The sequence below is a fragment of the Hippocampus bargibanti genome, linkage group LG13, assembly GCF_051943395.1.
Source record: "Hippocampus bargibanti isolate YZ-2025 linkage group LG13, ASM5194339v1, whole genome shotgun sequence".
In the NCBI taxonomy this organism is placed as follows: domain Eukaryota; kingdom Metazoa; phylum Chordata; class Actinopteri; order Syngnathiformes; family Syngnathidae; genus Hippocampus; species Hippocampus bargibanti.
In genome coordinates, this window is record NC_142746.1 from 8,692,562 (window position 1) to 8,710,805 (window position 18,244).

The 18,244-nt window shown below is 42.0% G+C and overlaps 1 protein-coding gene across 5 annotated transcripts in view; it reads right to left on the minus strand.

The window, feature by feature from the left end:
• Positions 1-18,244, minus strand: part of ehbp1 (EH domain binding protein 1) — a 123,913-nt gene that overhangs the window by 100,080 nt on the left and 5,589 nt on the right. For all 5 annotated transcript variants that reach the window (XM_089011954.1, XM_089011953.1, XM_089011958.1 and 2 more), the window contains 3 exons: positions 18,172-18,229; positions 17,922-18,017; positions 16,855-16,908 (listed from right to left, as the gene is read on the minus strand). In XM_089011954.1, coding sequence (XP_088868080.1) covers positions 16,855-16,908; positions 17,922-18,017; positions 18,172-18,229 — 208 coding nt within the window. The remainder of the gene's footprint in view (positions 1-16,854; positions 16,909-17,921; positions 18,018-18,171; positions 18,230-18,244) is intronic.

An 18,244-nucleotide genomic window follows, 5' to 3' on the forward strand; every position in this document is an offset into this window, starting at 1 on the left:
GGTGAAAGGTGGAGAGGAGGATTAGAGTGACAATGTGCAAGTTTCATTTACGTCAGAGGATAAGACTGTCAATATGCTTTCGGAGAATAAATAATAAGTATCAATACTTGAAGTGTGCAGCAAGGTGATGATGAAAGAAAAACACCGGGGAGGGAGGAATGGAGTGAGGGGTGGTGGCTGTATGCTGCCCCCTGGTGGGATCCCCTTGCAAATGAAGCACAAAAAAAGATGAATGAGGGAAACGGTGACTGACCCATCTGCAGGTGAAAAATCATGACAGAGAGGGACCGTATAAAATAGTCATCAGCCACCACGCCCACATCACGCTTTACACATGGGCTGCAAATATCGAGTATTTGAATAATCCCTTTATCTGTTTGGAGCAACAACAATAACAAAATTCTGATTAGTTTAAAAATATATATTTTAAATTCCGTCCCTTTATTCCAAAACAGAACATTATTTCAAATTGACAGCAATTGCACATTCATAAATTAATTGTAAGGCTGGCTTATGCCAGCTGGCCCTGGATCGATCCACAGATGCTCCCCTCGGTTGGGGGGCAGGGGTTAGGGCGGCGGTAGTGCCCAGGAGGTCTCGCTGAACCCCCTCTGCCCCAAAATGCCAATGGGATGGGTGGGAGGGGCAGAGGATCCCTTTTGGACCTGAGCTGTGGATTAATTAGACTGAGTGCTAAACACAAGCTAACTTCTTTGTCAAGACCAATCATCTAATGGCTTTTTAAACAGACAAGTCAATTTGTTTCTAATGGGAACAAAAACGGCCTCATGTTGATCCTTAAGATACAATTTTACTCTGTCTGCTGGAAAATCATCACCCGGGTTTAGGGTCTCTCATTGGAGACAACCGCAAAAAACAAAAACAAAAAGTGCTTCACGGCCAAGTAGATCGCCGAGGAAGAAGATGGCAAAGTGATACGCCGCAACGGTGTCCGGAAGTGATGAATCGCATCCAGCTGATGATTATCGGACTTAAGCCTCGACGCCGCTGTGGAAACAAAAACAATCCTGAGCCGGGCGCTGACTGGCAAAGGACAAACTGAGGTCACGACGTTTCAGAATGGCGACAGAAACGCAGGAAAACGTTTGGTCTGTGGAAAACGAGTTGCCAGGGTATTTTTTTTTTTTCAATTATTTACTGATAATTACACCATGTGATGACCTGTGGCAATTTCTGTTGTGTCTACAAATAAATGGTTCAAGACTTTTGACGACTAATTCCAACAAATTGAAGTATTTATTTAATTTAAGTAAAAATTGACATGTTTTCATGAAAGTTATGAAAAATACCCCATTTATCAAAGTGGTAGTGGATTAAACGCTAGGCCCTTTTGAAACTTGAAAGCAGGTTGAAACGTCCACGGAGACATAACAAGGATGTAACACCTCTTTCATTTGCATTCGTGCCATTTAGATATAACAAACAATAAACTCAATTTGGATTTCGGGATAACCCTCGGGGGACTGACGATTAGCCCCACATCCCGACACCCTCAGTCAGCTGCCTGTGGCTGGAGTCAGCAGATTGGAATTGCTTGTGTTGGTGATGGTGTGTTTGGGGAGGGGGGCACGGTGCCATTGCGCTCCCCCTCAAGGTCACAGTTATTGGAAATAGAGATGTCCAACGTACTCACATCTCTCTTTGAGCGCAAGCACAATGGAGTGATTCCTCTGCGACTCCGCTGATAACTGATAAGAGCGCCCGCTTTACATACCGCCGATGAATGCGGAACTATAGACCACATACACTGGCAGATTAAGACCAATCTATCTCAGCTATTATTATATCCAGGGATTTTCGTTTCTTCTTTTTTTGTCCTCAGATGTGTGAATGCATGTATTAAAGGCAACACTGGCCATAAAAAGGCATGCCAAAATTGCAATTACAATGGTTTTATGATTGATGCAGTGATGAAGGAGACAATGTTTCGCCATTTTCAGCATCAAAAGAGACTCCTCCATTTGATGCTTTGCTCTATGCTCGGGAAGCAAAATAAAGCTTGACCATTTTGTGTAAAATACCATGTTCGAAATATTGTGGTCATGTGGACATTATTTTTTTTTGCCGAGTATGGTTTGCGGTACCAAAATTTTTCCTGACAACGGAATTTCCTTTTGTGGGAATTTATGATTGTGCGTGTGCTGTATGAATGTGTAAATAAACGTATGGTGTTATGCATGCGCTGTGTAAACATAAATAAAATACATAATGTTATCAATATATATACAGTGAGACCTCAACTTACAAACTTTTTGTCTTACAAACGTCAAATTTATGAAAATTAAACCTTATAATAAGCACTATTTTCATAATACACACCCACCACGGCTGGCGAAGTGATCTTCGGCGGAAGCACACGACCGAACAGCACCAGAGGTTAAGTTACCAACAGTCCTTATGGAAGGTGACTCTCCTTCCATAAGCCATCAACGACCATCAAAAAGGTAAATAAAACTTTATTTTACAGCACAGTTTATTTTTTTAATTACAGTCGTCATGTAATGCGCCTCTCTTTCCAAACAGCAATTCCCTCTGACCTTCAACCTCCAACGCCATTCCATCAAGCCATAAATGACCATCACAAATGTAAATAAAGTGACTTTATGATACAATGCAGTGTATTTCTTTCATTACAATACAATATCACATTTATTATACATAGAATAAGGTATGTCGTGTGTAGTTTTAAGGCTTATTTAGTTGAAATGTATATTTCATGGAAACTCGGGAACGGATTATTCCTATTTTAATCGTTTCCTATGGGAATTTTTTTTTGGGATACACACTTTTCACCTTACACACTCTGTCTGGGAACCAAGTTCGTAAGTTCGTAAGTTGAAGTCTCACTGTATAACAAAACAAGTTATGAGATAGCAACATATATTGTGCATAAACATAACAAGTACAGTTCATCTTGGAAAAAAATAGAACACAAAATGAAAGCAGTTTAATTCTTTGTAAAATACGAGTCAACCTTTGATCGTTTTGTTGCTTGGGTTTTTTTCTTAATCAAGAGGTTTGCTTGGTTGTCGTAAAGCTTTGTTGCCAGTTACAAGTAACTATCGGGTGACTCTTGTGCATTCAACAGTAGTTTTGAAACAATCTCCATAGCTTTGACGGTGGCTTCATGTCAGCAGGAGGGTTGTCGGCGGCGGCGTCATTATCATGATGTCATTCACTTCCGTATAGTTTGTCTTTCAAGGCACCAGTAACTTACGTGTCACAATCAACTCGCCAGTGTTGTCCTGTTGCATAATGTTTTCTTCGTTTTTATCTTGCCGTACACTTGCATTTTGCCTACTCCGAGTACAGTATTTCTTAAATTTGTATCACTTTATATCCTTTTTTGCTCAATTTTATACACTTCACTTTTTTTTCGACGCTCATGACTCTCCTACATTTGGATGATTGCAGAACTTGCGACTGACTAGAACAACCCAATACAACTGCTCCACTATACTAAACAACACACAATTTCAAAAGCAAGTTTATGTGGATAACCTGGGGATTTCCCATTCTTCTGCGCATCATCCTCCGCGCCGGTCGCGGCACCTACGTCACCGGCAACAAAAATGGCGGAACCATCGAGCATGGAAGTACACAATGTTTCGTGGATTGTAATTCTGTGTTTCTGATAACGGAATTTCCGCTGTAGGGAATCGGATTTTGCTATGATTTTGTGGTAAAAACATTAATACATTCCGGATTATTCCGTTTTACAGAATTCATTATGAGAATACTTCCTGTACTGCCTTTAATTTTAGCCAGTAGTCTGATATCCCTAACATTGGAGGGTAAATTTCCAAAGAGAAAGACAAGGACTGACCCCCTCCCACTCATCCCTACCCCAAAAAATAAACAAAAAATATGAACCCTCAAAAATCAATCGCTCATAATGTCAGTCAACAGAAAAGTGAGTAGCAAAAATAAACAGCAAACGAAAGGTGAGAGGACGACGCACAGGAGGAGTGATTATAGTCACCACAAGAGCAGGATTAGGCTTCCTTTAAAAATGTCAGATTATGGCAACTGTGGGTTTTTTTTTTTTTTTTTTTTTTTTTTGGTCTGGGGGGCGGGGTGTGAATTTGAGTGACACTGAGCTCTCTCACGACCTTGTTTCACTAAACACTAAACTGCGATACTAGCTTGTTCCCTGTGCTCCCCAATGCTAGCTAGCTTGAGCATCTCTATCGACACAAAGCGACACACACACACACACACACACACACACAATCTCGAACTTCTCACATAAATGGCATTATGAGAAAGCGAAAGTCAAATGTTTGAGCAACAATTCGAAAGTGGCTGTTCTTTTTCTTTTGTTTTTTAAGAAGAGATTAGTTTGCAATCAACCATTTCATTTAGGAAGCGGGTTTAGATTAGCGGTTCATCTGCAACTCCGTATAGCGTTTTTGTACTTTTTGCAGCAAATGTCACAAGAAAGAAAACGCAAGGAAAACTTTTGACTCGGGTATCATATTTTTGCTGCAATCATCCAGCATGTTTGGAGAACCTGAGAACAATTGAAAGACTAATTCATCATTCAATGTGATACATTTTCACACAGTCCATCACAGGGTAGCAAAGGGAATCTTTGGAAGTGTAAAAGGGACTTTTTTTTAAGTTTAGATGATGTAGTTTACAAACTGTAGGTGAGCAAATGTAATTTGCGACTATTCACCATTTTTAGAAACCAATTAAATTCATAAGTGGATTCTAACCTCCAAACACTGCGTTTGTGTCCCTCACACCAAGAAAAACTGCCGATGTTAGGAAGGGGGCTCTTTTGCGAGTTATTTGGTATATATTTACTTGAGGTGAGTCAACTGAACTTGATATTAGGCGATATATTTGTTGAAAAATGAGTCCATCATACAGCAAAAAAATAAAAAAATGCTCCCAGAGTCGCTATCTGCTGTCTCCCAGCCCAACCACATCATCTCCGTGTGGCGCACCCCTGCCTCGCCTTATCGGTGTGTCCAGAGTGCCCTCCTCTTTCCAGCTCTCCGGGTCTTTCTTTTTGGGTGGCCCCTGGTGTGCCCCCCAACACGCGCTCAGACCAGCAGCGTATACTTCAGACGGGGGGGCTAATGGGAAAATAAATTACCAGCCGTCCAAAAAGCCCTGGCTCGACACTTCTGCTGGGTGGAGAACACGATGTGCGTTGGGGGTGATTTGGGAGAGAAGGAGTGGTCAGGAAATGGGAAGGAGAGAAGGCTCAAAGACAGGAGGTGGATATCAAGGCAAGGGGAAAGGAGCAAAAGATGGAGGGGTGGCAAACCGGGGGACAGGGGAGAAAGGTCGACAGGATTATAGCTGGCAGTTCATCCCCGTTCTATGAAGTGCCTGCTCATCAGTTTCTCGCCATTTCACCACCGCTTGCCATCATCAAGGCACAAAACGGCAATAACATTATCACACATAAACAGAGAGACACCAAGCTGATACCCTCAGCTATGAGTTATCTGGGATTGATTATTCACCCCTGCATGATATAGAACCCCCAATATCAAGCCAGTAGATCACTAACACATGCGTGTGTGATATAAAATTGTTATTAATCCAGATATTTCAAGATTAGAATCTTATCTCATTTTTGCAATTAGCACAGCGAGTGTATTACATCGACATTTAATGACAACCTCCTATTAAATCTGCCATGAATCTCTGCGCCACATCCACGGGCTTCTCACTTTAAGGGTGCGTTTGTTTAAAGCATTTTTGAGATGTGGCAGCAGTATGATAGGGCCCTTCATCCAGACTAAAGATGATTTGTGTAAAGTGTGGGTATGTGTCTGGGGAGAGAATATGGTGGCTTGGAGATGGCCTGTGACAAGAAACAATTGCCGCGAGTGTGAGTGTGCCTCTGTGGCGGCCCTGCTCTGTGACAAAGGTGTACTCTCCATGCTAAGTGACAAATCTGCGGAGACAAAGAGCATTAGCGGGGGCCGTGCTCTGCTCCACTGACTCCGATTGTGAAGCAGTCAAAGAGAATCTAATATGGATTTTAAGAAAAGGAGAGGCAGAGATTAGAATGAAAGAGAAACAATGAACACCTTCCACCGAGGGGGAATTAGCCGAGGGATTGGATAAGGAGCCGGTGTGCCTCGGTGTGTGCACGTGTGTGTGCGTGTGTGTGTGTGTGCGCGCTTGTGCGTGTTTTGACTTTTTTGTGTCTCAAAAGAACAAAAGGGCTCTGTCGGTTTTGTTTATGTACAGACAAAAGCTTAACACGCTTGTGGTACATAAAAGAAGAGTCTTAAAGTGTTTCAAGCGTCTTGCGGTCAGACTTACAAATTGTAATAACTTGCTTCAATGTTAACTCCAAATTAACAGCATCAATGTTTAGCTCAGGATTCGCAAATGGTGGGTCGTCACTGTTTTCGCCCGATTGTTTTATACGGATCCGTTCCCATACGAATGTTTACTGTAATTATAACTTCAAAACTGAGTTCATTTAAGACTGGGGTGCATTTGAACCCGAATTCCAAATTGAAGTTCAAATGCCAGTGAAAATTTTCAAGTTTTTCTTTTTGAAGTAAATCTATTCGCACTTAAGCCATTTTTTAGACCACCAGCCCAGAATTTCAAAGACCAAAACAACTCACCGATGGTTTGTTTTCATAAAGCAAATGACCAACATTCATTGATCGCACATGTAATGTTTACAACACTTCTAATCCAATACTAACAGTATTTCAAAAGTGCAATTGTCTCGGTGTGTCAAATGAGAAAGTACAATAAGATTAATAATAATGAAATTGCTCATATTAAAATATGCAAGTTCTGCCCAACGGTGGCCGTCAGTCTAATAACTGATTGGGATTTTGAATACCAGCAGTCATGGAGAAGAGTGACAACCATTTATGAATATTAATGTTCGAGACTAATTCAGGGTGTCCCCCGCCTCGTGCCCAAAGACAGCTCAGTTAGGCTCCAGCACGAATAAGCGGTATGGAAAATGGATGGATGGATGTTCAAGACTTGTTAAATTTATGTGAAGAGATTTAGTGAAACTGAAAAGTGACAAGGTGGCCCGGTAGTCAAATGGTTAGCACACCGGCTTCACAGTGCAGAGGTCGCCGGTTCACGTCCCGCTCCGGCTTCCCTGTGTGAAGGTTGCCTGTTCTCCCTGGGCCCGCATGGGTTTTCTCTGGGTCCTCCGGTTTCCACCCACATTCCAAAAACATGCATGGTAGGCAGATTGAAGACTCCAAATTGTCCCTAGGTGTGAGTGTGACTGTTGTTTGTCCTTGTGTGCCCTGAGATTGGCTGGCAACCAATTCAGGGTGTCCCCCGCCTCGTGCCCGAAGACAGCTGGGATTGGCTACAGCAACCTAGTGAGGAAAAAGCGGTCCGGAAAATGGATGGATGAAAAGTGGCAATTTTTGCTCCGATTTTCAGCAAAAATGAAAAGATATGGGTTTACTTTTTTTTCTTGAAAACCGAGCCACAAAATGTGGGCTGAAGAGCGCTGTTCCAGGCCACCGGGCCTTGAATTCGACATCTGTGTTCACATTTTCAATGTTTTGAAATAAAATTATTTTGTTTCCTTTGTTCGTAACAGGTATGTTACTTGCACGACTTGTGGCACGCCTAATACAAGCATTTCTTTTACGACTGGAATGTGCCCTTTCTCCACCCCCACTCCCCCTACCACTCTGACACCCAAAGGGCTTCGAACGCCAGTCACCTCAAATTCCTGACCCAGTCACCTCTGGGTGTACAGATTTCCATCCCCAACAGAGACAACGTGTCCCCCACCCAAGAGGAGGGGTGGGCAGGACGACTGTCAGTGGCCGGCTTAGCGCTGGCATCGGAGCACGTCACAAGACCTCATTCATTGCCACTCGGCAGAACAATCGCCCCTGTCTCCCAATGGCTGCGCCTGACTTCTCTGTGATGCTAAAGTAGATCCGCACAGGGAGGTAATGTCAAAGTAACTAGCTCATTGCTAGAATATTTGCACAGCCATTGATTTGGAGAAACATACGCAAAATCTTTCTGTTTATTTCAGCTGGCCAATGCCAAACCACATTCCGCATGACGCAACAGTGTGGCATTGTAATAAATTGAGTGTGGGTACTCGATTGGTGTGCCTGCAGTCCAGACCCGCCATCTACTATTGAAAACGCATGCCGCATAATGAAGCGTAAAATACAAAGATTGTTGAAGCAAGAATGTGAAACATTTCCAGCGATAATCAAATGCTTCAATAATTCATATCGTCAGTCACCAAACATTTATTTAATGTGATGAATGAAAAAGACGATGGGAGCCAGTTAAACACGACGTAGGTCCAGCTTTTTTGGAACGTGTCACAGCCATAAAATCAAAAGTGAATGGCTTTTTTTTTGCCGAAAAAACAAAGTTCATAGTCTATTTAATTAACTCATTCACTGCCATTCCCATTGAAAAGCATGACGTGGACCGAATTTGTTGGCGTTTTGTTTTTTATAGTGGGGGTCCCGAAAAAGCACTAGTCAGACCTCTGGCAATGTTTTTTTTCCTTCCACGAGGGAGCAGCATTTGTCCATGTTAGCACTTTATAACAGCTTCAGTTGTTGTTAAAGCCCTATAAAAACCAATAGGTATGTATTGCATTTTGTACAGCAGCCCCCATTTCAAGCTCAGGTAACTCCCGACCCATATAACTTGGGAATTAACTCTTTTTTTCTGATGAAAGAAGAGAGTCTCAGATTTCTTAATCTGCACTGAATGTTTATATAGTCCTAAAACACAATGTTCTGTGGGTCCTGCAATTTGAAAGAAAATGATAAAATCCCTAGCACTGGAGTGGACATTATTTTTGCACATTGTCTGGCAGTGAATGAGTTAATCGGTTGAACAGTTTTCAAATCTATGTCTTGTGTTTTTATTTATGTTCAACACAACAATCCAACTTTATTGGATTTGGGTTTCAAACCAAAGAAACGCATCTATGAGACGACTTTCCACCACAAACTAGGCAACGATTAAATTCATGCAATAAGGGCTGTATTATACTTGCATGCGTGCTACGTTGCTCCAACATCAATAGGAGCACCAAAATCACAACCCAGGCACCACTTGCAAGAGTATATGCATGTTTGGAGGTAGTCATGAACAACATGCCAAAACCAGTATGCCACAAATCAGTGAAACATTTGCGATTGTTTGCGAAGGAAGTGAATGTATTCATTTTGTTTGATTTTATTTTTTTAGCACATTCGCAAACCGCTCAGTGTGATATTGGCATGGCTAACTCATCTGTCTGGCTTTTTTCACTGCAGTTACAACATGGGCACCGATCGGGATAAAGGAAGCCTGAATCTGTTTTCTCTCACGCACTCAAGCATACAACGGCACATGTACATTCCAAACAACACATGCATCTGCTCAGCTTCTTTCACCTCAACCGTCACCGCCAATGCACACACCAGCCAAGCGGGTCAAGCTTGTGGATAAACACGGGGATTTGCCGCCTGCGATATTTTTATGGGCGACACAGGATCGTCTCCATCGCGGGTAGCCATCTTAAGACGCTCAGAGGCAAAATAAATAACAGAGAGGGTGACAATAACTCCTTTGCTGCTCTCGTCCGTTTGGCGCCTGATGGGACAAAGTCAGCAGAATGCAACACTGGGCAGAAGAAGTCAACATAGGAGGAGAAAGCTACCACGAGGTGACAGAGATGACCGATAGCAGAGTAAAAACATACAGAAACAAAACATCCACGCTCATAAGCTTGAGGGCTTGAAGTTCAGCAACAGATGCATTGTGGGACATAGTAAAATGAAAAGTTATTAGAGGTCCGACTAATATGACATGCTTGGACTATTTTAGAACGATGGTTTACATTGCTGTTCATGTGGTTGTTGATGTTTTAAGATCGAATAACATTTGTGCACGAGCATGGAGCACATGTGAGAGGCAATGTGTATAAATGAAAGAGAAACAAGCGCTTGCTCGACAAATCACACTATACGTGTGTGTGCGCTCAGATGTGTGTGCTTGCGTATGTATGTGTTGCAGTGTCTGGTGACATCTGCCGCGGTATTGGCCAGGAGTCTGAGCGCAACGGGATGCAGTAGCCTCAGACTAAGAAGATGAAAGCCGAGGTCACAACCTGGACCGTTGGGATGGGGAGGTGCGCCCCAAAAGCAAAACACACATACACAAAGAAACTGTAACATCACATAACAACCAATACATTCACAGCGTGCTGTAGGCTTACGGCAAGACAAGGACGTGAGTCCACACGTACGCCCGCGCACATACACGCAGGATGCTCTACAAGAGTAAAGCGGACAAAATAAAGAGAGACAAAATAGAAGGGAGGGGACCACAATACAGAAAACATTTTTTAGAGGAGTATCAAAGCACTTCATTGTCAAGGGCAACCTGGTTTAGTTAGCTTAACTCAATCACTGGCGTTCACGAAGTTCTTCAGGAATTTAAAATGTAACGTAGAGTGCCATTCCCGAATTTGTTCAAGTTGTTTTTTTCTTGTTTAAGTGCCGATAAAGCGCTGGCCATGGCCTCTGGCAATGTTTTTTCCTTTCCACAAGAGGGCAGTATTTGCCTTTTGTCCATGTTAACGCTTTGTTCCAGCTTCAGCTGTTGTTAAAGTGCTATATAAACCAATATGTATGTATTGCATTGTATTTTGGACCGCTGTCCTCATTTCAAGCTTATGTAATTCCAAACCCATCTAACCTAGGAAGTAACTATTGTTTTCTGATGAAAGAAGAGAGTCTAAGGTGTCTTACGCTGCATTGAATGTGTATGTAGTCCTAAAACTCAATATTTTGCAAATCCTGCAATTCCAGTGACAATGACAAAAACCCTGGCACTGGAGTGGACACATTTTTGCACGTCTGGCAGTGAATGAGTTAATTTGCACATATAAGTGTTTACAGGATTTTGAAAACTTTTATGGCAACCTTAAACCTTTTTTTCAGTGAAAGAGTCAACATTTTGCAGCATAATTTAAAAAATGGAATAGAAATGTTGGTCGACAGGTTTATTTGCCGGACACGATGCCGGTGGTGCTGCTTTGGTTGGCAGAAGAGTTTAAAAAAAAGGCTCATTTTAACTCTTACAAGTTTTGTGTGTCTATAATCTTGACTGAAAAGTTTTCTGTGTTTTTTTTTTATTTTTGTTTTGTTAACAACAATGGCAGACTACCACAAAATACAACAACACAAGAACAACATTTGTACATACACACGCACACCTCGAGGTGGCCAAGCCAGTCAGGAGACCGGCCATGTGACGGAGGTGGTGCGCTGTGGATTAGGGGAGCACTAAGCCTATTAGGGCGACAGGAGGGACCACCCGGCCTCTTCAGCCACCATCTACTACAATTCATGTAGACAGCCCCCCCCCCCCCCCCATTCACAGGCATACATACACACACACACGCACAGCCATTAAGCGGCCAGACAACATTCAGACTTTTGATTGTGCATGATTGTGTGACAAAATTTCTTGAGTGCAGGTGTGTGTGTGTGTGCGTGTGTCATTGCAATGGAAGGGGTGGGTGGACGGGTGGGGTGCGGGGTATTGGGGTGGAGTGTAGGTCCACCAGGAGGGGGGTAATCAGGAGCATCTGTTGCCTCTCCTCAGGGTGATTAATTAAATTAAGACATGCACACGCACACGCACGCACACAAACACACATTTGCGCGCGCGCACACGAACACACATAGAAATTATTTAAATGCTTTGAACTCCAGCACATGCATTATTTAAAATGAGCACACATGAGCATGGAAAACAAACAAACAAACAAACAAATACATAAACTAGGCCTTTTGAGATCCCCAAACTACTTAAGAAATTGGTAAAATAAGCAAAAGGTGAAAACTTTGCAGATGGCGTGCGCACGAGGCACTCGAGTGCAAATTAATCCCGATTTGTCGGGATGAGGCGCAAAAAGGAGGAAACTTTGGGGATTTCATACTTCATACCAGCTTTTGTCACCTTTGCGTGAATAGCGGTGGGCTGAAATAATTGTGTTTTCCACTCCCAGAAGCCCGCTCCGCGCTCACAAACCACTGGCCTACGTAATGTGCTTCCCCTGGCACGAAGGAGCGCAGATACAATGCACTGTGTGTGTGTGTGTGTGTGTGTGTGTGTGTGTGTGTGTGTGTGTGTGTGTGTGTGTGTGTGTGTGTGTGTGTGTGTGTGTGTGTGTGTGTGTGTTGTTTGCTGCCAAGTGGGCACTTACAGTGTTGACTGTGTGATTTGAAAATGGCTTAAATCAAGTCGGAAGCAGGACGCGATGTGGACGGCGGCAAAGAGAGATGGAGTGAAGCAGCATAGAAAATGGTAGTCGTTGTCTGTTCATTCGTGCAATTCCGCCAATAAACGCTAGGAGGAAATACATACAGTGACACAAAATTTTGTCACAAAGTATAAAAAAATAAATAAAATAACGACTAAAGGATGGTCCTGAGTCACCACACGATTCACAATAGAAACGTAATGATTTGACGCCATTTTGGTGCCAATGAACTACTCTATGTGGTTAGTAGCTTCCATTCGACAGAAGACTTGTGCTTTGGTGTCATTTGTTGGCATTTTGAACTTTCCCAGCATCCAGGGATATATTTTTCATTCATCTTTTTAAAAGACAACCGACGTCACTTTTTTGTTTTTTAACTGACATCAGAAAAACGTTTTATAGCATCTAAAATACCCAAAAACATGCAGTATGATATTTTTAGTCAAATGCAAAACACCAATAAAAAATGACTTAGTGTCCAAAATCTGCAAAAAATTGAGCATTTTCAGAAAGTCCCGCCCCGAGTTCGTGACATCACGCAAAGACGTCTTGCATTGCTTCTGAATCAAAACAATGGCTTCAGATTCGGAGAATATACTTTCTTGTTACACATCCAGTTATGAATATGATTCAAATAGTTCAGAAGAAGAAAGCATACATGTTTGCAATCGATTAAAGAATTATATGTGCCATTTTGAGGCAACATTGGGGGAAAATCTCTAACCCAAAAAAAAGGCACAAAATGGCGACCACCAGTGCCACCAGACCACCTCCGCTTCCACAGGCTGATAAATTCCTTATATGGAGCTTGGATGCCCTCTTCTGGCGGCTTTTGGGTGCAACACGGTTCTCAGACCAAACATGTACAGCAAAATACATTGACGTGATGGAAGGACTGCTACAATGTGTCTTTTTTCGGGGGCGGTTCTTTCGTGACGTCACGTACGGACTCGTCACCAACTCAAAAACAAGACTTCCTGAATATTCAGAGCGAGTCTTAAAAGGTAAAATATAGCTATATGCGGTGGAATCTTATTAAAATACGCTCAGTAGAAGTCATTTGAAGCCATTTTACAAATTATGGACACAACTTGTCCGAAGACGTCGGTTGTCCTTTAACTCATTCATTTTCACTCAAATTCCAGAAGCCACAGAATGTTGAGATTTAGGACTACATAAACATTCAATGCAGCGTAAGAAACTAAGGGTGTCAAAGTAATTTTTTGCCGCGAACCACTTTGTAGTTTGTAGGTTTCTTCTTGGGGGGCCGTTATGAATTTGGGAAAGCCATGAGAATGTTCCATCCCGTCCACATATTACATACAGAACACACAACAAATGAATAAATAACTAGTTTTCAAATTTGAAGTAAAAAATAATAACTGTTATGGTCGTTTACATGGGACAATTTGAAATTTTAGTTCAGACTACAGCAACCATCATGGAATTTCGCAAGTTTGATTTGCTTTTGCAGGCCGAATGAAATGATGTGGAGGGCCGAATTTAGCCCACGGGCCTTGACTTTGACACCGGTGCTTTCGACTCTCTTCTTTCATCGGAAAAAAAAAATAATTCCTAAATTATATGGGTCTGAAGTTATCTGATCTTGAAATGGGGCGGCAGTACAACAGGAAAATGCTGCCCCCTCGTGGGAGGTATGACCAACGTTTTATCATCACCCCCAAAACCTAAACAAATTCGGGAATGGCGCTCCATGTCATATTATCAATTCCCAAATAAATTCAGGAATTGCAGTGAATGAGTTAAGATGTCTCAGAATCAGAATCAGAATCAGAATACCTTTATTCGTCCCGCAATGGGGAAATTTGCAGTCCACAGCAGCAATTGAAGAGGGATGGGGTTGGGGTGGGAGTGAAAGGATAGAAAACAAGATATTCTAAGCATAACAAAATAAAAATGTCAACTGTATACTGTGCAAATGTAGATGTGCAAAAACCGTTCTATAAACAAGACTGTACATAGTGCAGAATCAAGAAATGCATTTAGATATATTGCAACAACCCATATTCCAGTGTTTAAGGACATTTCTACAGCCATAAATGGTGTATTGTACAGTATTTGTGTATTTGTGTCTCCGGGCTCAATTCCTGTGCTTCAAAAAGGTTTGTATGACTCAGGGGTGAAGAGGAGAAAGTATCTCACTTGTAAAAAACACACTTCAATATATGCCGCGCAAATCCCCATCCACAAAGTAAAGTTAGATTGCAATCCCTCCCCCCCTTGTTTGATATGCAGATGCTTGAGCTTGTCCATCATCACAATGCTTTAAAATAGAGCCCTCCAATCTTGGTGGACTCGCAATTTTCCCACCTTTTTGATAATCTGCACCTATTTGAAAAGGGGTGAAAGGAAAGGGTAGCGTGCAATTTAGAGATACTGCAGCGGCACCACTTATACGGGCCGCCACCTTTCCGACTTGTCGTCCTACAGCTCGCCCTCACTCGATTATGCGACTGGCCTTGGCAGAGGAACAAATAGGCAAAGGGGTGGAAAAAAATAGCCGGCGTTTGACACTGCCGTTTTCAATGACAAAATACAATCTTAGCGGCGGCGATAATTCAACGGGGAGGGATTAGCCTTACGCTAGGTTGGGCCACCCCCCACTGCCGCCGCCACAGCCAGATTAAGACGAAGCCGGAGCGTGGGGATCTTAAATTTCATCATCTCCGGCATTGGGGCACAATGGGATATTCTTCGTTGTTCTCCTCTGACGTCTGATGAGGGGTTAAGGGGAGCGCACCTCTCCTTCCGCCATATTCAGCCACATGTACCTGGCTTTAAATAGCACCGCATATAGGTGTGTAAAAACATCTGATTTTAAATTACTCTAACACGTGTAATAAAAAATACAAAAGGACACACTCCTTGTGTGTAGCTCAATAATTTAATACACACAAGGCGGGCGAGTGGACTGAACACCTGCCAATAGATGAGAACAGTTAATGAAGGCAGGTCACATTTTAGACTAATTGTAAGGCTAGACTACACCCTGGTGGTCAAATTGTACACAGCATTCACCACTGAACTCGATAAAAAGGTCATAAGTGAATACAGAAGGGTTAAATAAATACTTTTGCAATAGCGTACAGAGATTACTTTGATAAATTACACCTGCATCTCTAACTTATTTTAATTATTCAAAAAAAATGTATTTGTTTGTAACATTTGCATTAGATATAAAAGATCTATTCTTTTTTGTTTTTAAATAGAGGCTTCAGGACTTTGATCTTTGCCCGTTTTAAAATGTGAGTTTCTATCTCGACATACACATTCATACATACTAACCGTGAATTGTTCGGCAGCCAATCACAAGGAGCATTGACATAGACACCTATGAACACTTCATAGTATTCAATGAAGCAAATGGCTTGTTTATGAAATGATGAAGGACACAGGGGAGCAGGAGGAGGGGGGGAGGTATTGCAGACACCACTGCTCAGCAAACAAACATTTGGGTCAAGTGATCTACATAGTGGACGTTATGGTTACTGAATTTAGTTGTCTAAATTCCACAAGCTGCCGGCAAACACACAATGCAAAACGTCATTGGCTTCCCTAAATTAACTTGCAAATTAGTCAAGTAACAAATAATCCTAACGAAACCTCTGTGGCAGAAGTTACAGAAATGCTTCACGCACTAGGGTGATCAAATGTGTCCATTGGGCTGCATGCCATTACTGAAAAGGTGAACGACTAATTTCCACGCTGTCGTAAAAGTGGTCATTAGTCCGGTATGCAGAGCCCTGCCCAGAAGAAATCACACTGCTTTGCTTTGCTCTCGTCCTCTTACGCGTCTCCCACGCTCTGACCGAAGAGCGGTGGCTGACCTGCTTGTCATGTCTGCCTTCTATCAAACAGGAGAAGCCCCCCCTCGGCCCCTTAACCCCCAAGCACTTTCTTACGTTTGTCTGATGTGCACAAAGAAAGTGAACGGGGGAGTGGAGGGGTCAAACCGACAGCTCACCTGGCACTTTTTATCTATGGCTGACGTTTTTGGGAACATGTCTTGAGTGCAGGCTATCATAGAATTCAGCCACAAGAGTTCATAAAATGAAAGCAGCAATCAACTGTATCACCGTTGGATCGGTCAAATTTGCAAGTCGCAATAATGCTAATGCCGTATGTAAGTTCATTAGAGAAAAATTATGTTTACATTGTCAGGCAAAATTATTTTTCCCGATTAGTCCATGTTTTTATATTTTGTTCTCCATTTGCAGTACAGTAAAATAACAGAAAATTGATCAATGGATGGGTGGTTCACAAACGACGGGTATTTGTCACAACTGGTGTGTGACACACAAAAGGGGCAGGGGACAGGATAAGAGGCTCATATAGTAAACAAATACGTCAAGTATATTTAACGAGACACTCCATTTTCATTGTGTGCCAAAGCAATTGAAATCTTGCATGTGCAACGAACGTGTAATGACACTTAGTGACCACACGATGGCGGTACCTGCATGTCTGATGGAAAGAAAACTTCAAACATAATGCTTTAAATACATTCGTCAACTCAGCCAATAGATTTTTAAATGACTCACATTCTCAATGACAAACGTCCATTCTTTGTCTTCAAACTCCTCAGCATGAGGGTCCTGCAACGGTACAGAGGACAATTAGGTTATTAATAATAATTTAAAAAAATAAATGACCAAAAAACTAATTCCCTCCAAATAATACAACTAAAATGCAGGAGTGTTTTTCAAATTATCGACGTGTATTCAGCTTCTCACAATACAACTGTTTGTTTTTTATGTCTGCAAACACAAGAAGTTCATTGTATTAGTCTCGGGCAAAGTGGCAAAGTCATGTTTTGCCGTGGGACACATTGTAGTTAGTTTCCTCTCGGGGAATGTCATCAATTTGCGGAATCCATTAGAATGTTTAATCCCCTCCATATATTATATACAGAGCACACAATAAATTAATGAATAACTAGTTTTCAAATTTGAACTAAAAAAATGATTGTTATTGTGGTTTACATGGGACAATTTAAAATTTTGGTTTGGATGTTAGCAAGCATCATGGCACTTGACATGCTTGATTTGCTTTCGCGGGGCGAATAAAATGATGTGGCGGGCCAGATTTGGTCCCCGGGCCTTGACTTTGATAGCCGTAGTCTCGGGAGTAACCCACCTCTACTCCATGCAGCTCAAACACACATTAAATAAGTGTCCACGTCTCATCAAGTTTCACACACCATAGCAGTGTTTGCAATTAAACCCATAATTTTGAATGCCGAATTCACTGATTTATTTAAAACAAGCACAAAGGCTTGCTTATTAGCCCCTTCTTTTGCGCAAACTGGGATAGAGTCTGCCACTCTAGCGAGTTCAACCATGAAACAAAATAGATGCAAGAATTGACATGTCCAGTAAACACTTGTATTAAGTGGCTTCTTTTCTGACTGTGGTCCGTAAACAAGAAACAAATTGCTTATTCTCAACTACAAAGGGGTGGATAATACACCCACAGACTGTAAAAGTCTTTCCACTTGATGGTATTGTCCTCAGTTTTGGTGAAGGACATTGCCGAATTACTCACGAGCAAATTCGTAAAGCAGTGAGGGTAATGTATTACATTACAAAAAAAAAAAAATCAAACGTACCTTAAAGAGAGTGACTGTGATTTCTATGTTCTCCGGTACAGGCCAAACCACAACCCCTCGGTATGGGTTTTTGATACCAGGCTGCCAGCTGTGAGCCTGCAAGGTAAGATCAACAGAGTCAGTATTGAATCATCTTCCTTGAGTGAAAAAAAACCTGACGTGCAAGTCAATTTGCAATGTTGGAACGCCCTCTAGTGGTCAGAAGCAACAATTTAGATTGATACATGTGCAATACAAGATAAATGCAAACCTTGGAGGATTTCCGTCGACTCCTGCGCGTCCAAACCACCACCAGTTTGTCTGGTTGCCTGAAACACGTTACA